Genomic DNA, 22,376 nt, shown 5'->3' on the forward strand with positions numbered 1-22,376 from the left:
CGTAAACCACTCGGCAAGCCGTGCTGATACAGTGCGAGGTGCATTTTATGCTGTATTTAAGCAATCCTCGTTGTGTCACAAAACATAGCGATAACAACAGAATTATCCGTATTATTCAATCGTTTCTCGTTTGTAACGCTTTATAATTTTCAGGTTTGAAAACGTTTAAATATGCATATTATTGATAGTTAAGTTTGTGGTAAATATTCAGTACTACTGTTTTCTCGCAAATAACATAACTACATCGAAAATTCGCGAATCTGAATTTTGTTTTCTATTTACCAAAACGTGAAAAGGTCCCTATAAGATTATGAGGCTGCAATCGAAACTCACTAAAAGTACTCCTTGTGAGCTATTGTAGCATAACACTTAAAGGCGTCGGTCGTCGTGTGCCGCCTTTCGTCAACAATTGTCGTTAAACAACATCTTCTAATTCGCTTTTCATAACACTTTAACATAATTATCATTGGATTAACCTCTTTCAAAGTTGTTCAAATCGTTCCCGTTTACTGCTTGTGTCTTATTTATTCATAAGGATTAAGAATTGACTATGCCCCAGTTTTGCATATTAAAGATCGGGGTTTCAGCAAAGCAACCATTAAAATGTTCTTTTTTGAAAACACTAGGGCCAGATTTTTCATGTTTGTTATTTAACATCATTTAGTTGTTCTCTATTAAATGTGTTTCAAATTCTTCTAGCTATCCACATCAAGATGGGGGGGGGGGCACTTACATATTTAAAAGTAATTCTCTTCAAATGCGCGACCAAGAGCGCTATGTTTTGGTATACTGCATTAAGTCATCCTTTGCCAAGTTTATTCAATAAATGAGCATTTGGTCAAGACTGACAATAAGTGGATAAAATACACCGCATAGACTTATCCAGCAATATTCTATGTCAAAACAGTACTCGGATGAGCGAGCTATAAGCGAGCTATGGACGCCTTTTTTCCTCTTGGTAAATTAACATAATCACCTAATAAATTATGATAACCGTGTGTTTTTAAGGTTTCATGGTTGCCCTTGTCCTCAAATAAAACAAAACTCAAATGCTTGATTTCTACTCCAAAGTGAACATCAATCTATATAATAATAAAAGAACTATGATTTTGGTTTATTTCTTTGCAACTTAATGACGCAATAATTATATTTTTAAGAAATAATTATATATATAAATGTGACTGTTGAGACATGTTCCATTGCGTTAAGGCCATTATTTTGTGTGTATTTATGCATATTTTACACTGCAATGTAACAAAATTATAATAACAGAGGCTTGGGAATCAGGTGGACCACAGAGTATTTCATTTGGGGTCCGTTAAATGCTGTGATCTGCATATAGTAAATCAGCCGTGACTGTTGGGACAAAAAGTTTATGTATTTAGTATGATGAATTGATAAGCCTGAAAGGTCAAAGGCCAGTCTTATTCTCTTAATGGCTGTTCAATGAAGAGAATGACATGCATGCTTATATTAAGGGTGATGTTAAAGCAGAAATAGAGGCACTTTAAACAGTCGTGACTGTTGAGACAAAAACCGTGACTGTTGGAACACATATTCCAGGCAATGTACAGTTGATACTTGTTAGCATATAAGTTTGACTGAAATATGTATACCTCTGTTAGGGTCTTAAGAATAAGTTTAGATAGCTTTTCAAAAAAATTTGCTATCATTGTCAAACAGTGAGCATTAGAAGAGACACACTGTCAAACCGTGACTGTTGGGACAAATTTGGTGCATTTTAGGACACAAATCTCTAGAATACAGGAAATATTATGACAAAGGTTAGGCTACCATCTTTAGATGGTGCCTAATGTCTAGTGAAATAAATAGATTACATAGATTTAAAGCTGTCTGTATTTTAAAATTATTTTTTGAAATTAAAACTGAATAAAAATATGATTGTAAAAAGAAATCTTAAACATGTCTTCAAAGCCTGGCCTCACTGAAAAAAGGCTTCACTTGTTTATATTATTTTGCTTTAGGCCATATAATATATTACGCAATTAATATTGCTTCTGCAATTACGTGTTACTGTTAATTATAAGAAATAATCAGTATTAATTACCAAGATATTAACATGCCTCTCCGATAACAAAATTTAATCTTCTGATCTTGGCTGAACTTCTATTTCGAGTATCCTTATTCACAGATAGCCATTCAATCCGACCACAAACTACTCAGGTCTCAAAACATGAATACAATTTTTGGCTTAAGATACTTGTTATAATTATTTCCACATATTTTAAAGATTTTGGAACGTTTCAATTAGAAGGTGTAATGTTTGGCTGTTTTGTGATGAAACATTAAATGAGTTCAGCATTTTAAAATATATAATTATATTGTCCGTTTGATTAATGTATACTATTAGACTTATCATTGGGATATTTGGTTCATTTGAGAAAACGTGATCAGGCCTATTATTGTTTACTTGTGACGTAAGATAAGGTGTTAAACAAAGCCTCTTTAATGCTTCTTATAAATTGTTTTCTTCAATCAATGAGGCCTCCTCTTTAAGAATACTTTTACATCGTACATTGAGAACGTTTAATAGTTTGCATAAACATTCAAGCTACTTAATTTAAAAAGTGTTAACATTGTATTAGGACTTCTTAATTAGAAGCATATCTATACTCTGAACGGTGAGCCGTGTGGAAGTAAGGTTGGAGCCCAATAAAAGCACCGTTGACATGCAAGGCAGATATTCAACATTACATGGCGCTGAAATGTTTATTTGTTAACCAAATTCTTTCAAAATGCCAATTGTGTCACAAATACAGCCCACCTAGTCTCCCTTTGTTGAGAAAATATATCTTTACTTTAATGATATTTTATTGCATTTTCTTTCGTACATGCATTCATACAAATATACACATGATGCATAGTGCATAGAGTAGATATAATACAAATTGATGTTATCGAATGTATAGATAAAAACAAAAGGGTTGGGTCACAAGTTTTAACAACATTAGATGATGACCCTTCCCAGTATTTCCGATTCGGTAAATAGGGACATTTAAAGTGCATAAAGTGAGTGTTATATTAGCAATTCAGTAAGTAAATAAATAGACTTTAGCTGACGACAAAAACATTTGGGAAAATGTATTAACATAAGTAAGTGTCATTCACTGTTTTACACTCAAAATGGTTTAGAGAAAAAATGTTGACTAAGTTTAAAGAGAATGTTATAATATAACAATTAACTGAACTAAGCATATATATATATATATATATATACACACAAAAGAAGTGAAAAAAAAACAAATACAAAATTAATTAATTAATTAATTAATTAATTAATTGCTCCACAACAAAGAATACAAAATAACAATAAATTGCTCCACACAACCCGACTCTACGAGCTACAATATAGCACATAATCTGCAGCGAAACTTCTTGAACTCTGTTGAATAAGATGAACAAGCGAACAACATTGAAAATGTGTTTACAGTCAAATATTTAAATTATCCTGTTTGAAGTCTTGATATATCGTTGAACTTCCAAAAATAACACATTATTTTGGTTATCAGTTAGTTCTGGGATACCGTATAATAGTTTGTTTGCATTAAGAGTGTGGTATGGACGAGTGTTGGTAAAAAGCACGATACGTTGCTCGGAGAAAAGAGGACATTTGAAGAAGAAATGATCCACGTCTTCGACGGGACCATTACAAGCGCATTTTGGATGGTCACGTAGGTGGTTTAAGTGTAAATCGGAATTTAAGTCGCTACAGTGGTTTCTTAGCCGTGCATGTAGAATTTGTTTCTAAAGTTCGCCAACAAGAAAATACGAAGGAACTATAGGAGGATTGTACTTCCGCTTTACTGCACTTTTAAAACTAGAAAGCGTTGGTAAAACCTTGTATCTATGTCATGTTCGTTCCATAACTTAAGAGACGAAGGAATAGTTGAATTTGAGTAAATCGCAAGTCTACGACCGATTGTTGCATAGTCGCCACGATTACGTAACAGGTAAGGAATGTTATCTGTTGTGGCTGGGAAAATATCGTTTAAATATTGTGGTAAGGCACCTTTATTGTGTTTATAAACGAAAACAAGTTTTTGAATTTTCCGTCTGTCATCGAGAGAAACCCAACCAATTTCTTTTAAAAGTTGAGTACTTTTAGTTGATCTTGTTAGTCCTGTTACATTACGAGCTGCATCCAATTGAATTTTGTCTAACAGTTCTTTTTCGTATTTTACGCAGCTGTCCCATACAATGGACGCATACTCTAACAAAGGTCTAAGATATGAGACGCATATTTGATTGAGTGTTTCCCGCATAAGTTTGTATTTTAGCATTCTCATGGATCCAAGTATTTGGGAAGCTGATTTTGTAATATTGTCAATATGTTTGTACCACGAACCGTCTTCACTTAGCGTAATACCGAGATGTTTATGGTCTTTTACAAAGGATAAATGGGTTTGGTCGAAAGTTAAATTTGGACGGTTTTGACTTTTCAAGAGACTGAAAAACATAACTTCCGTTTTCAAGGGATTAAACTCGACGAGCCATTTCTTTGCCCATTGGTTTATACAGTCTAGGTCATGATTTAAAACACTCAAGCAAACGTTACCATTTTCGAACTCATCCAAGATATCATTGAGACCAATCTTCTGACCAAATTTCATGAAGATTGGACAATAAAGTGTGGCCTCTTGAGTGTTAACAAGGTTTTACTATAGACATATAAGGAAAACTGCCCCGCCCCCTAGCGGCCATGTTTTTTCACCGATCTGGACCATTTTCGAACTCATCCGAAATATCAATGAAACCAATGATTTAACGAAGTTTCATGATTGGGAAAAATTGTGACTTCTAGAGTGTTCACAAGGTTTCTCTATAGCCATATAAGGAATACTGCCCCGCCCCCTGGCGGGCATGTTTTTCAATGGACCGGAACAATTTTTAAACTCAACCAACATATCATTTTGACAAACATTTTGACAAAGTTACATGAAGATTGGGCATCAAAGTGACTTCTACAGATATAACAAGGTTTTTCATTTGTTTGACCTAGTGATCTACTTTTTGACCCAGCATGACCCAGTTTCGAACTCAGTCGAGGTATTAATGAGAAAAATGTTCTGACCAAATTTCACGATGATCAGACTATAAATGTGGCCTCTAGAGTTTTCACAAGGCAAAATGTTGACGACAGACGACGCGCGAGGGACAAAAGGCGATCACAAAAGCTCACCCAAAACACCTAAAATTAGCAAATGCTTGTTTTTTCTCTTGAAAATGACTTTCTGAGAAAGACAGATAGTCTTGCTACAGTATAAATACAAACATAATTTCATATGATACTATAATATTTTTTACAAGCACTTCTTATTTACCAAAAAATAAATGTCACACTTAAATGGCATTTTTTGCAAGTTTAGGCAACTTTTAAGTTTCCTAATTTCCAAGCGAGTCGGCCGATTAATCTGAAATGTTCAACACAGAAAGAGGTAAACCTATTAAAATGAAAACATAATCAAATATATAATTGTAAAAAGAAACTCTTCTTAAACATGTTGTCTGTCCGTTAAACATTTCACACTTAATACTATAGTTCTTTTAAACAATACGATATATGTTTGCATGAAGTTGATATCTTTATACTCAATGTATGCTTCGGTCAGTTTGATGGACAGAAACATACACACAGATGATGAAGAAGTGATCCATATTTTTTACTTTTGTCGCAGCTACTATTGTAGCCGGTGACCCGAAAATCCTAGTGTTGAAATAAGTAACCAAACAATTTGTTAAGGCATATGATCTAAAAAAAATTAATTCTTAAAATAACTTGCACATTTTTTTGGCAATGCATGTATGTATGACCATATTCCATTAAAAAAGTTTAATACAATTTATTACATCACTTTCAAATACTAAACATTTGTGGAAAATAGTAACTTTTAAACATATTGATAAATGATGGCTGAGAAGTCTTAAGCTTTAACAGAAGATTTTTAAGCTCCAGTTAACATAACTAAATAATTATTACAAAATAATAAAAAATAAGGGTAGACATTATTTCCTCCCGTTTATATAAATTATTTGCATAACAAATAAAATTATACACACAAATATATTTGTATTTCTGTCTAACAAAATGAATAGAATTGGGGTCTGTTTACAGATTTTGGCATGTATTGAAGTTTGACATTAAATGGTTTATATTGATAAATGTAATATTGGATCCCAAATGCTCCAGTAAAAAATAAAAAAAAATAAAAAAACAATGGACAAAATTGTCACAAAACCAGGTTTTCAAAAAAATATTTATAACTAGAGAGCTTTGTCACAGACGTGACGTATAACCCCACATGCGGCATTGACACAGAATATTTTTCATGCTGTCTTCACAAAACAAGAAAAGCTTATTTATGGCGATTTTAAAGAATTATTAATCAATTTTCATTTATGGCCATTTTGAACTTTGAACTCTTGATTTCTTTGGCATGACACGCCGTCCATTTACTGTGAACAATATTTATGTACAGAGTCATTTTAAAATCTCACAATGAATGACATAGTTATGGCATGCACACACTCATATATGGCCATTTGTGACTTTTGAACTGCAAGTGTGACCGTGACTTTGGAGATATCGACGCTATTCTTGAGCATGACACACGGTCCAACGATTGTGAACAAATGTACCGAGTAATTTTAAAATCTCGCAAGGAATGTCATAGTTATATTGCCCGGACAAGATCATTTATGGCCATTATTGACCTTTGAACTCACAGTGTGACCTTGATGTTGCAGATATCAACGTAATTCTTGCGTGTATTTGAAACAACTTTTTTTTACATCTATGTTTAGACAAAATTTCATTATGATTAGGCATTAGTCTTCAAGTTTTTTTTACTGATCTAGACCATTTTCGATCTCGTTCAAGATATCAATGAAACCAATTTTTGACCAAGTTTCATGATGATTAGGCAAAAAATGTGACTTCCAGAGTGTTCACAAGGTTTCTCCATAGCCATATTAGGAAAACTGCCCCGCCCCCTGGCCGCCATATTTTTCAAGGGACTGGGACCATTTTGGAATTCAAACAACATATTATTAGACAAACAATTTGACAAAGTTACACAATGATTGGGCAACAAATGAGACTTCTACAGTGTTAACAAGGTTTTCTTTTTTTTGACCTTGTGACCAAGTTTTTGACCCAGCATGACCCAGTTTCGAACTCTCCTTTTTAGGATAGCTAAAAAAACAACACAGTTGACAGTCTCCATAACATATAGACATGTCACATAGCACCAAATGTTGATGAGTTAATTAAACGCTCAGTGAAATACAACACAGGGTCCTCAGCCATCGGCGTCAGATGCTTGAGAGTTACACATAGTGCACATGTGTTAACCCTTTCCTCTAACCCAAACTCTATGTCAATGAGCTTGTGGAAACCCACAGCCGGGATTTCTGATGATCCCGTCATCCACATGAGGACATCATGTGGCTTCAGGGTAATCCCGTTTACGGTGGCCCCATCACACTTCGTCGCCTGAATAAATCTTACAAACTTCTGGCCAGTTTCCCGGTCAGCCTCCTGGTTGATATCCTAACGGTACTTGAAGTTAAGCAGACCTCTTACATCAGCAGCGGTGACTGGAGGTTTCCCACCGCTGAAGAGACAGCACAGCTTCTCCTCCCTCACCAATGTCAGCACATTGTGAGTTCGTAGACCTGGAATGATAATATCAAATTGATTTAATGCTACTAACAGTCATTTTATAGAGCTGTCAATCACACAGTTACATGTTTAATAACACATAGTGTCTAGACATATGCAGTTGATTCATAAAAAGCATGTACTTTAAAAAACCCAGTAACGGATTTTATGCAATTTAATAAATAAATCAACCACACATCTTATATATTGGCACTAAAGGCAGTTTAATCAAAATGTTTGATTAAAAACGTTTGATTAATACATGAAAGCTTTTAGGTTTTTACCAGCACCAATTTCACTATTTTTTATGTTTTATTGAAATTCACTTGTACAAATGTGTGTTTAATTTGAATTAAAATCAATCATCTATTGACTAGCCAGCTTACAAAAACATTACATTTGGAGGAGCTTTGTTACTCAATATAATAATTATATCCATTACCTTCAATGAACTGGTCCAGTTCATCGCTGCAATCCAGGACCATGTTGCTCACAAGGGCGGACTGCAGGAAGGGGATGTGGTCTTTTTTTAATGAGTTACACGGGAGGATGAAGCCTGCTGCCTCTCGCTGGTCGTAAATGCTGAAATACAGCTTTTGTAACTCTCTGTCTGATGAGGCATGTGTCATCTGAAATTATACGTCTTTATTATATGATCTATTTTACAACAATCTTGACTCAGATGGACTTCATTTAACTCATTTCAGCACAAACAAATAAATTTTCATCAAGAATTGACTTCTTCAAACTATTATCCTCTATTTATCAAATTATGTTCAGCTATATTGTTATTACTCATGCAAATAATGTTTGCTATTTGGCTAGGGTGTGTGAGGTTAGTAAACTGTGTAACATTGCTTAGGGTTTTTCATTACATTTTATATATTTTTGTCACTGGTTGTAGTTCAGGATCTGAATTTCCAGTCCGAAAGTATTTGTTTTTGTCGGTACAACTGCTTGCTGAGTTCCCGCCAAAACAGATACTCGAGGCCTGGAAATTCTTCTCTGAGTCTACAACTAATGATATTTTTTCTTGCATAAATATTTAACAAGTAATAAAATGAAATGATTTACAGCTGAAATGGAATATTTTAAATAGTTTTTATTATGGACACATATTCTTAGAAGCGTGGTATTATGACATCATTAAGAGAAAATGACAAAACACCATGACATTAATGTCGAGAACAATGTTCTGATGTAATTGTAATGTTTTAATTGCTTACGAGTCATCCTCCATCCATCTGTGCCAGACAGGTTTTCCCAGCATGAATGAAGGCAGTGGAATTTTCAGTCAGATATGCAAGAATCATAGGTCTTTAACACATATTATAATATTTACCTTTTCAAGTGTTGCTACCATCTCTGGATTGAGGTCATTTGGATTCACACCATTGGTTCTGATGTCGAGGATCTTCTTGACCACAAAGTCAGCAAACACAGGCAGACCTGGACCATCTTGGAGAATGGACAGAGCCAACAGCTGGCCAAGGTAGAAAAAGGTGTTTTTCTCACGCTCCACATAGTTCTTCCTGAATGTGAGGCGCCCAGGAGAACCTTAAACACCAAAAACGTATAATAAATTTGAATACAAATAAGGGCATTTACTCATCATAGTTGTCTATAATTTCTGAAAATGTCCCTTTTGGTAGCACAAAATGAAACCAAGAAATAAAATTAATAACAGACCCAGTTTGATAGGGTCTGTTCATATGTGGTTATGGAGAATGCATCGCCACTCACGCCCATAAGCACCGGTTTTCAAGGTATTCTACATTAACAATAATGTGTACATTATTTAATCCCATATGACCAGAAAAAAACAACTAAATCAACAGGCCAAGCAATATAATTTCATTAATAATGTGGCACATACTTTAATTTGTTAACTAAATTTGAGTTCAGTATTTGTTGCATTACACTTTTATACATTTTTAACTTTTGACTTTCAATGACAGCTTGATATTTTATGCATTATTTACATGCCAACAACAAAACTGGTCTATAGGATATATACAAAGAATACTACACTAAAACTTACTTGTTCATTTGGCAGACATTAAAAGATTCCTAATCTAGATGATAAGCTTTACCTGATGTCAGCGCTGAATGGCTGAACTGGTATACAAGGAGGGAAAAGAATTCGCGACGGAGACCACCGAGATCAACACCCGCCTCACCGATGAACTTGATCTGGAGTTTGCTGCTGAGGTCATCTTGTGAGTACCGTATGGTGCCTAGGGCGTCTTTCATGACATGGTTTCGTCTCACCTCCAGGAGCATAGGGTCTGTAATGGGACCGGTGATGCACGTACTGGCTAGTTGTTGGAGCCGCTCTCTGGCAGTATCTGTTATACGGCTAGGTCTGCAGAAAGATACTTTTTACTTAAATCATATTCAAAATCTCAAATAACGTTACATTTTGATCAAAAAAGCAATTTCTATTTTTACAAGGATCTGGTAAATTTCAAAATACAACAAATCAGATATTTTATCGATTGACCATTTATGAAACTGCCCCTATCTGTTTATTAACGCTGCTATCAAATAATTGTTTCGCTATCGGCTATGATCGATACTGTAAATGGGCAAAAATAGAAGGATTAACCGTGACATGGTTCCACAGATGTGTAGTAGACAGGGGATATGTAAAACTAACTTATCACACATAACAAGTAGTGGTAATTGACATATTTTAATGTCTGTTCAAACTGTTATCATAGAGACTAAATTATTATTCGCTGGTCAATTGAAACCCTCACACATTTTAATGGCTGTTCATACTGTGATCACAAAAACTTAATTATTATTCACCAGTCAATTAAAGCCGTTAATTTGCACCCAATTGACAAACAACAGTTTGGGGCCTTTCTTAGTGTGTGTATATTGCATTGTGCAATCAATGCTGATACGGGCCGTGTTATCAGTTTGACACGAAGAACTTCACAGCAAACACGTTAATCCCAAATTTTTTAGGGTGCCAATTAGTAAGCCGCTCGCAGGTCATTACATATTAGGGCAATAACGTTTGACCTAATTGCGAATATGCTCATATCAGTTCTGTTATTAGAATACTGACCATTCAATCGAATATTAGAATAATGGAATAATTTTGCCATCTCTAGTTTAAATTTTGGCCATTTGCGTAGTAGCTCATACATGAATATAATTAATCTGCTTTCTTTTGAAATAGTGTTTATTCTATAACAAGGATATGAAAAGAAAGCAGAAGACGCCCCATAGAAAAATCATCAATTTTAAAACAATGTCTTTAATCAAAACACTTCATTTCAAACATGAAGATTATTTAAGATATAATGCATAATATATCATGCACATCAAAAATCATATGCTCTTACAGAATGGCTTGTGCTGTTTGAACAGCAGGGATGAACTCATTCAGAACGGCTGATGACTGGTTGGCTGTCTGGTCATCAGGCTGGTCCATGTCTCTGTAAGGGAAAGGTCAATTTTTTAATACTTAAAGTATTACATGGAAGTTGTGATGCTGATTCTTGACATAAAAGCAAAGAGTAAGATCACATGCCATCTGACCACTGTTGGTTATTAAACATTATTACCTAATGACCAATGTGTAACTAACAGAAACTGTTAAGTGCACTGTCAGGAGGCTGGTAACTGCTCGGCCAAGCTCATCAAGATATTAATTATTTATGTTACAGTGTGGCAATACCACATGACTTTTGCTTCTTTCTTTGCTCAAATATAAGAAAAATGTTCACTTCAAAATAGAAAAATATAAATATTTTACTTTTTCATAAACGTCTATAGAACATACATTCTTTAAGAGAAATTGTAGCTTAAGAAAAAGGATCTTTATAAGCAAATGAGCCATTTTTTAAAACACTTTAGTACTGATCACTTACCTTGCTATGTCAAAGACAGTCTGTTGACGTCGAAAGAGAACCGTGGGTGTCCCAGCTGGCTCATATAGGGAATCACTCTGTGCATTCTGTAAAAGAAATATGTTTGTTAAGAAAAAGTCTATACTTAGGGTGTTATGGCCTTATAGTGATGGACCAGTCTGCCCATACTTATAGGGGACCAATCCAAAACACTCAGGTCTTCTATATGTTTGTGGCTGACTGGGAGGTCACTTAAAGGCCATTAGGTCTGAAGTGGTGTATCCTATTTCTAATGTTATACCCCATATTATTTTTGTGCAACTTATTTGTAAATTTACAGATTTTGTATGGAGATATCAATTTTTGTTAACACATGTGCAGTGCCATCAACGATACGTTTTACTTAAACAGTGCTTGGTACTATGCTGATTTATGGCCCCCTGATATTCATATGATTGTGCAAAGAAGGAACATATTGATGTTGTGTAAGCCATATTTTTGTTGTTGTTATACACAATATTGCCTATTTTGCACTAAATGCAAGAGATTATCAAAGCAGCATTCACAGATAATGAAGGCATTGAATCGCTTACCTAAAACAACTATCCAACAGGACCAAAGAAAGATATGAGCAAAATGCAAACATACTTTTATGATCTGACCTAGTGACTTATATGATTGGACCTAGTGACCTAATTTATTTATTTTTTAATCAGATATGACCCATTTACAAAATCAGCCTAGAATTTATTGATAAACGACCAATTTTCATTAAAATCAGGAAGTAAATGTGACCTCTTGTGTAATATTGATTATTATAACGCCAGATTTTAGCTTGGCATACATTATATGGATCAGTTTGTACTTAAACCAACCTGAATTTCTTGAACGTCAATCTGTAAATCATAGTCAATCTCAACAGCTGGTGTAGTCGTGAGGGCTGGCGTTGACAGGATGGCTGGCGTTGACATGATTGCTGGCATTTACGGGATTGCTTGCGAAGTCGTGTCGGCTGGTGTTGACGGAATGTCTGGCATAGTCGTGACAGCTGGCATTGATGGGATGTCTAGCGTAGTCATGATGGCTGGCGTTGACGGGATGGCTGGCGTAGTCCTGACTGCTGGTGTTGACAGGATGGCTTGTGTAAGCGTCACGGTTGGCATTGAGGCGGATGATGTAGGAGCAGTTATCTGGGGACCAATATGGTAGTCTGGTAGGACCCAGAGTCTCACAAAGCCACACGATTTGGTATCTGCTTTCAGCTCTTGAAGAGACTTTTCCCTTGGAATCAACTCCAACTTGCATCTTGCCTGACCCACCATCAGCTCAAAAGGTATAGTGTGGAGATTAGGATACAACTCAATGATCTTGTTTCTCAGGTCAGACTGTGTCCCAGTAGACGGAAGGGAGAAGGTGGTGTCTGGTCGCCTACCCAGACCTTTGGTTAACAACTCTGTGTGATTCACTGTTGCTGTTGATGTGTAGAGCGGGTGGTCGAGCGCACAGGCCTTGAACCTTACAATGGTGGATCATCGTCTGTCACCTGTGGGTTGTCGGCGGATCGGGGCCCTCCTTGGTCGCGCAGGTGTCACATATCTTCGAGGTCTCGCTAGGGTGGGAAGCGCAGATATCAGCTCTTGTCCATGCTGAACCAAGGTATGACGGCTGAAGTCAGACCCCTTACTCAAGGCGGTACTCAGGTGTCTTCTGAACAGATCGGCTGAAATATAAATTACAAGAAATTATAGGAACAATTCCTTAATTAAACTAATATATGAACAAACACAAAGACACTATTTTGTTTTAAGGATCATTTCGGCTTAGAGGACTCACCAGGCATGTAAAATATCAAATATTATATATATATTTTACAAACAACTGGTAGCAAGATGAGTTGCAGATAATCGGTCAGTAAGCACATTTTAACTAACTATTTTCACCGGTCGATTCTTTTCAGCTAAATTCAACAGTGAGCAAGAGCTGTCAGAGGACAGCGCCCTTGACTATTCGAGTACTTGACAGTATAACGTAAGCCATCATGGGGAAATCGTTCATATTCAATAATTTATAAGACGATCTTTCAAAAAAAAAGAAAAAAAATGGGGTGTAGGGGGGTTATGAAGGGAATATAATGTGGGGTGTGGTCATTTATAAGACGATCTTTCAAAAATAAAAAAAAGGATGAATTTATTTTTTCGGGGGTAGGGGGGGGGGGTTGAAACGGGGGTATAATGTGGGGTGTGGTCATTTAATAGATGATCTATCAAAAATAAAAAATAATAAAAAAAATGGGATGGGGGAGGAGGGAGGAGGGGGGGGGGGCAGGGACTCTGGGTTGGGGCGTGGGGTATTGTTTGGGTGGGATCAATTGTGGTATTCAGGTAAGTGTTGTTTTGTCAAAGTATTAATAAAATCTGATCATAAATTAAGAAGTTATGGCAATGTAAGCAAAATGTTGTCTGCTCTAGTTTATAGGTTGGGGTCATGTTGGTAAACAAGTATGCAAAATATAAAAAATATAAAAGCAATATGTCAAAAGACAAATATTTGGGTAAGTACGCAAACTTTAACATAGATTTATCAATAATATGCATATTCTAAGTAAAAAGGGGCAATAATTCTGTCAAAATGCTTTAAACAGTTGTCAATCTTGTTTATAGGTTGGGGTCATGTTGGTTAACAAGTATGCAAAATATTAAAGCAAAATGTCAATGGACATACACATTTTGGGGTAGTACGCAAACTTTAACATTTGCACGCTAACGCCGACGCCGGGGTGAGTAGGATAGCTCCACTATATTTATTTCTTATTTAATAGTCGACTTTAAATACAATTTACATACCCTATTTTAATCAATTTTACTGAAAGTATGGTTTTTTATCTAATTTTGGGGAAAGTGCCTGGATTTGTTTTGTCAAAGTATCAATCAAATCTAATCATAAATAAAGAAGTTATGCCAATTTTAGCAAAATTTAATAATTTGACCTTGAGAGTCAAGGTCATTGAAAGGTCAAGGTAAAATTCAACTTGCCAGGTACAGTAACCTTATGATAGCATGAAAGTATTTAAGTTTGAAAGCAATAGCCTTGATACTTTAGAAGTTAAGTGGATCGAAACACAAAATTTAACCATATATTCAAAGTTACTAAGTCAAAAAAGGGCCATAATTCCGTAAAAATGACAACCAGAGTTATGCAACTGGTCTTTTTACTGTCCCCTTATGATAGTTTGCGAGTGTTCCAAGTATGAAAGCAATATCTATGATACTTTAGGGGTAAAGTGGACCAAAACACAAAACTTAACCAAATTTTCAATTTTCTAAGTATAAAGGGCCCATAATTCCGTCCAAATGCCAGTCAGAGTTACATAACTTTGCCTGCACAGTCCCCTTATGATAGTTAATAAGTGTTGCAAGTATGAAAGCAATAGCTTTGATACTGTAGGAATAAAGTGGACCTAAACACAAAACTAAACCAAATTTTCAATTTTCTAAGTATAAAAAGGGCGCATAATTCTGTCAAAATGGCAGTCAGAGTTACATAACTTTGCTTGCACAGTCCCCTTATGATAGTTAGTAAGTGTTGCAAGTATGAAAGCAGTAGCTTTGATACTTAAGGAAAAAAATGGACCTAAACACAAAACTTAACCAAAATTTTCAATTTTCTAAGTATAAAAAGGGCACATAATTCTGTCAAGATGCACGCCAGAGTTATCTAACTTTGCCTGCCCTGTCCCCTCATGATAGTAAGTAAGTGTACCAAGTTTGAATGCAATAGCATTGATACTTTGTGAGAAAAGTGGACCTAAACGCAAAACTTAACCAGACGCCGACGCCAAGGTGATGACAATAGCTCATTTTTTTTTTAAATAGATGAGCTAAAAAACCTGGAAAGTCACAATTTTCCGAACAGTGTCTTTGATAAATCAGCAATATTGAAAAAAAAACTAATATAATTATGTCTTAGATATTAAAAATCTGCCAAACAAACTTCCAAGTATGAAGACATGCTCAGAAAATTTAGGCTCCTACATCAACAGACTTTTTTCTAGGATTTGAGAAAATGACCTGGTGACCAAGTTTTTTGACAGAACATGACTCACTTTCAAATTTGACCTACATTTCACTGAGATAAACATTCTGACTAACTTTCATATTATCAGGAAAAACGTTGACAAACATTTTCAACACAATATATTAAGCAGTATTGAAGATATAAGGAATACTTGAAAAAGTTGCGCTACACCTGAGTGTAACGCCAACGGCACACAAGTACAGTAGCCCTTCGTATTCTCCAACTAGATATGCTAAAAATATTTACCTATTTAGTGTTTACAAAGTATTTGTACAATTTAACTTATATACCTAGTTTTACAAAAATTGTGCCTTGCAGAAAGCTTACATCAAAATGCTGACACATGCACAGACAACATACAATGCACTTGATAGCCAACCTTGTTTCAGTTTCAACAAGACTGCATTTGTTTTGGCATTATTTCAGAGAGGGATAAACAATTCGACCAAAGATCATGAAGATTGAAGCAAAAATACAGCCACTATAATGTTCACAACATTTGTCTATTATTTGACATATTGACCTAGTTATTGACCTAATGTTTGAACTTCACTTAAAATCATTTTTTATTACCCAATATCATAGAGATCATGGGGGTTGAAGCAAAACTGTGGCCACAAGGGTCTTTACAAGGTTTTCCAATTATTTGACCTAATGACCCAAATTCAAAGTTGACCTTCAGATCACCCATATAAACATGTTGGCCAAAGATCATGTTGATTTAAGCCAAAATATGGCAACCAGAGTGTTTTTCTATTATTTGATCTAGCAACCATGTTTTTAACCCAACATGACCAAGATTCTAACTTGACCTTTAGATCATCAAAATAAACATTGTGACCAAATATCCTGAAGATTGAAACAATGGTCACAGAAGTATTTACAATATTTTTTTATTTTTAGCTCTGGTTGCCATCTTGGTCATCAGATTGGATTTATTTGGACAATTTTGGTAGAGGGCCACACAAGGAAAATTCCTGTCAAGTTTGGTTTACATTCGCGTAGTGGTTTTTGAAAAGATTTTTTAAAATGTGGGACGGACAAACAAATAGACGGACACACAAGACAAACACTAAATGCCACCGCATCGCAGATGCTGCGGCGGAATATAAAGCCAGGTTAGTTTTCGTACTCAAGTCTAAAGAATTCAAATTATTTGGATTACTTACCGGCTGCTGTATCTGTTAGGACACCCCGGACTTGCTCTGTGGCGTTGTCTGTAACAGTCTGTGTAGTCTCTGACATGATCTGTAAAATACCCGGTATAATGTAAAATATTATTTTTTCCAAATTTGAAAAATCCCTTTTTTCAAACACAATAATTATTAAAAAACATATGACATCAATACGACTTCTTATGCCCATATATTTGGTGAGTTTTTGTTGTATTTCGTGATAATTATTATTTGCATAAGCCAGAGGTTAATACCACCACGCCAGGTCAATAAATATGCACAATATCTATGTGTTAGCAGTCGATATTCTCATAATTTGGTAAAAATAATAATAATAATTATGTTCAATGTTAGTTATCTCTAAAACTGCCAAATCATGATTGTAGATCTATATTTTTTAAAGTGAGATTACATATTTTGAAAACATGAAATTGAAGATTACAAAAAGATGTTATATTAAAGTTCTTCTGAGGATTTTCTTTTAAAATTAGTATCTAGACATACAATTGATTATGAATGTGCACTAAAATCTTAAAACTTTCATTTTCAAATAAATACTCAGAATTATCATGAAGGTTCATTCATATGAAATGTCTATTCAAAAACCTATAAAGCATTAACCAACAGGTACACTCCCAACATGTTCATTGATTGTAACGCTTCTGATTATCTAAAATTGTACAAGCTTGAAATAAAAATATGAAATTAATAAATTGTAATCTTGATTTCATTTTATTTTTGGTGTCAGTTTAGTTGATAAACAATGTAGCAAGAAACTTTGACCCCTTGACACTTTGACCCCTACCCATTTTAGAAGACCCTTCGACCCCTTGACACGTCTACCCCTATTTTCAATATTTTTGTTGAAGACACATAGACTCCTGTTTATTTTAATCAAGACACTTGGACCCCTGAATCCAAACACTACATTAGCAATTAATTTTGTACTTTTGGGCTGTGATTATTCTTTTTAAAATTCAGCAATACATGAACTTAGAAGTACATGAGAAATTAGATATTTATCAACACTAACATTTGCAATGTATAGTTATATTAATTACTTTGTGCTACTTAGTGGAACCCTAATAAGATAAGCAGCGAGAGACAAACAAACGCCTTTTTAGACATCTTTATTTCTTTGATACCAGATTTACCAGATTTCATGTTTACTGTCTACTTATAGATTCTTTTAAGAAATTGTTTTTGTTTTGGTAATTTTCTCAATTAATGATCATAATGTTAATAACTGACATATTTCACCCTTTATTCATCACACAAATCAATTCCAATAAGAATAATTATGTTAAATATATAAAAAAAATAACCAGGTGTCAAAGTGTCTAAAAAAACACAACAGGGGTCAAAGTGTCTCAAAAATAGGGGTCTATGTGTCTAAAAGGGGTTGAATTGTTATCTTTAAAAAAAAGAACCAAAGGGGTCGAAGTGTCAAGGGGTTGAAGTGTCTGACAATCCAAAAACAATAATAAAATTAATTGCAACAGATGTTTATGTTAATTAGCTTTATTATCAGATATAAATGATACTTTTTTGCCAACCGTTGTGTAAATATACGGACAGTGAAAAAGGCATTTAGTTTACGATTTATGGAATGGCAAAAAGGTCACTTATCTCCAAATGAACGTATTTAATATTTTAAGAAATCATAAAACCATGACTATTAAATAAAACAACTCATTTTCACATAATAATTTAATTAGTACTTCAGCCAATTAGAACCATTGAAATAAAGTTTGTGGGTAAATTGGACCAATAGAATGACTTTTCATAATATATTCACCACTAAATGGGTTCCTTTGACAATATACAAGACCCAATTGAATCTGTCAACACCCAAGAAGGGCCTTTGCATGTGTGAAAGTTGCAGTACACAGGAAAGTGTTGACACAAAACACAAACTCATGTTATCAAAACATTCATTTTTGAAAACCCTTTTTGCTTAGAATCTAGCACATTTCAAAGGTGCTTATACATGGTCAGGTCAAAGTGACATTAAACAATCTTCAAAAGCATATAAGCATTAACAATATATATGATATGCATTAAAGCAACACATGGAAAAATCATTTTTGAACATTTGTTAATATTGTCCTTATTATATTGAAAATTAGTGCCTTCAAATTCTGACACTTTACCCCTTATTCCATGCATATCATCACACACCAAAACATGAATGGTTCCCATTTATACCAATATATTCCAAAAAGATTTTGCTTCCTTTCTATTTTAATTTAAGCATCCAAGGTTACTGAAAACAAACAGTAATTTCGGCACAAAATGCTTAATAAATAAAAAAACAATTTCTTTCTCAATTATATATATGAATTATTAACCGATAAACTTGAGCTCATAAAGTTAATGTTAACCATTATATATAAGCACTTCAGCACTATTCATTTATTTATTCTTGAGCATTGTGCTCCTCATATATAATTATATTATAATTGTTGGTGAATATGGGTTGTTTAATCATTATTCATTACTATTGTTATCATTATGATTTTGCAACAGTTGAATATAATACTATACCTAAAGTGAAATTATGGAAATTTTTCACTGAAAAGCATATTTTTTACTTTTTTCCTATATAAGTCTTTGTAAGAGAAACAGTGACCCCGGACTGAAGTTATAGAGCATTTTATATGAAATTGCACTTTCATTGACCATACTCATTGACTTATCGACATGAATATGATATAAAATGTATACCCCACAACTTTTTTCAAGAACCACCTTTTTTCGATCAGTCACAGAAATATATCTTTTTATACGGTGTTAAACCCTACACTTGTATGCGATAATATGCACACTGATGTACAGAAAGGAGATATGCACATATTTACATTTATATACATTTATCCACAATAAAATATGAAAAACAAAACACATAACAATGAAAAGAAACACTGATGTTTATTCATACACACAGCTGGATGTGTACGAGTCAATAATGATTATTCACCACGCATCCTAGTGTCCAAGACAAATTTGATGCCCAACACTCGGATCTAATTGTATGAACCAATTGCCGTGGCGTTAAAATACTGTGGGAGCGACTGTCCAGGTTGTCAAAATAATGTTTGAGTGACTGTCCGGGTAGTCAAAATAATAAAATATTATATTGTATGAACGATTGCCGGGTTTGTAAAAATAATGTAGGAGCAACTGTCCAGGTTTACAAAACAGCATAGGAGCGAACGTCCGCCGTGTCAAAATTAGCATAGGAGCGATTGTCTGTGGGAACGATTGTCTGGATACATTAAAGCTCATCTTGTCACTGCTTGACAGGTGAGCTAAAAAAAGGACCCTTTATCGCTCACCTGAAATTCATTGTTCCAAGTTGACCTTCTTGACGGTCAACAGACTTTTTGTATAATTTGACCTAGACACCTAGTTTTTGATACCCTATCACATTCTTTCAAATGCTACATAGATTTCATTGAGACGAACATTTTGACCAATTTTCTTGAAGATCAGGAAGAAAGTGCAACCCCTAGAGTCTGTCGTGTCACCAACCGGTCCCCTTTATAGGGCCACATAAAAATCATGAGTAAAACAATGTGCTTTACAGTTAAAAAGGAGACAACTCAACTAAATTTGTACAAAAAGTACATTATTTACAATATGAACAGTACTATATGCATTTATATATATAAAATAAAAAATGCCACCCTGGAGGGTTGAAAGAAGAAGAGATTTGGAAGTGTAGGCTGGAGTGAATAGGGGAATATCCAGCAGGGGCGATGCCCCAATGTTGAACTAAGGGAGGTAATTGTGGGGATGGGGTCTACAACGGTTGTTTCCCCAGAACCAGAGGGAATGCACGGTGAAAAATAGTTTGAATACAATTGAAGGAAATTATAAAAAGCCTGATATAAAATTGGTAAAAAGACCAGATATTACCTAAATGCAGGATAAAACCCACAAAAAGCTCTTATCCAACCAATATTATTAATATATTGGGGATAACAATAGAGGAAATAGTACTGAAGTACCTTATCTGCTATGTAAAATAGCAATTAAACACAGAACCGAGGCAATTTGCTATTTAAATTAGCAATTTAACATAAAAAAAGGAATTTGCTATATCAAAAATAACAATTTTAACAAGGATTATTGTAATACAAGGCACAAAGTTTGCTATGATGTAGAAATAGCAATAATAAAAAATGTTAATGCAATTTACTATATAAAATAGCAGTTTCACACAAAAATAAGGAAATTTGCTATAGAAAATAGCAATTTTAACAAGATTTAATGTATTACAAGGTACAAAATTTGCTATGATGGAAAAATAGCAAAATTAATAAAATCTTCAATAATACCAAGGAATTGGTATTACCCTGAATAGGGCTAAATAAGAGTTTTGCAAGGTATATGGCCCTGCACCTTGCACTCCAGTCCAACATGGCTCTTCGAGTTTGAAGGGGAAGGGTGGGGTGTCAAAGGGGAAGAGAGGGGGTGCAATGCAGCCAACAATCCCAGGTTACTGGACAGCCTCGTCCTTTCTTATAATAAGAACTGCCATAAAATATGGTTATATTAAGACACTGAGAAATGTAGATGGTGGACTAACGTCAACCTCCAGAATGTTAACAGGCCTTTTCTATGATTTGACATGGTGACCTAGTTTTTTAACAGAATATGACCCACTTTCAAACTCGACCTACATTTCATTGAGATAAACATTCTGACAAATTTTCATGATGATCAGGGAACAACCTTGCCCACATTTCATCAGCTAAAGTAACACTAATTTTTAATCTTAAATCCACCAATTGCTGACATGAAGGAACGTCTAGGTAATCAACAGCAGGACCCGATGCTGTCAGGCTGCATACCAGCAACCAACAATTATAATAGCAATAAAAGTTAGGTTTAGCAAATTTGCCTAGACTAACTACGATGATGTAATAAAACAAAAATTATGTTACTATGCTGAAACTTTGATGAGGCCTATTCAAATGATTTCAGCTTGCCAGCAGCATTTATAAAGAGCTAACTAACACCATCACACTTACCCCATAATAAAATTGTCAAACTGTAATGGTAATCCATTTGTTCTGTTGGTGACACAGCAAGCATTTCAAGGCACCTCTTTTCGATCAACTCATCATATCCTGTAATTAAAAAGGTTATGTATTGCTTGAAAGCTATTGATCCACAGACTGCAAAAACTTACTGCTAGAAAACTGAGTTATCATATGTACATGCAACTAAACTATTTACAAAATAAAATTGGTCACGGTCTGTTAGTCAAATTTAATATTTTTCAGACAATATTAAACCGAAAATGTAATGATTGGGTGCTTTATTCAACAAGACTGCATTTGTTAAATGCAAAGTCACAGCAATGAGTGTTTTGGCATTGAAATGTGAGTGTTTGCAAGCCTTTTCTATCATTTGACTTAGTGACCTAGTTTTTGACCACATATAACCCAGAATCAAACTTGACCTTGAGATCAGCGAGATGAACATTTTGATACATGGATGAATTCCATTCAGAAATGTGGAATGATAGCCACATATCGCCTTCCCCTAAATAATAAGACCCCCCTCCCC

General features: G+C 34.6%; 1 protein-coding gene across 1 annotated transcript; it reads right to left on the reverse strand.

Annotated features, from left to right (window-relative positions):
• Nucleotides 1–7,560: 7,560 nt before the first annotated feature.
• Nucleotides 7,561–22,118, reverse strand: LOC127837429 (E3 ISG15--protein ligase HERC5-like). Its single transcript, XM_052364500.1, has 9 exons — nt 21,836–22,118; nt 16,791–16,869; nt 12,423–13,267; nt 11,569–11,654; nt 11,041–11,133; nt 9,775–10,046; nt 9,024–9,238; nt 8,124–8,310; nt 7,561–7,695 (listed from the first exon to the last, which is right to left on the reverse strand). Exons 3-9 carry the CDS (start codon nt 12,528–12,530, stop codon nt 7,571–7,573), a joined length of 1,086 nt encoding a protein of 361 aa, XP_052220460.1. The 5' UTR covers nt 12,531–13,267; nt 16,791–16,869; nt 21,836–22,118; the 3' UTR covers nt 7,561–7,570.
• Nucleotides 22,119–22,376: the final 258 nt, after the last annotated feature.

Source organism: Dreissena polymorpha, chromosome 7 (assembly GCF_020536995.1).
Source record: "Dreissena polymorpha isolate Duluth1 chromosome 7, UMN_Dpol_1.0, whole genome shotgun sequence".
NCBI lineage: Eukaryota > Metazoa > Mollusca > Bivalvia > Myida > Dreissenidae > Dreissena > Dreissena polymorpha.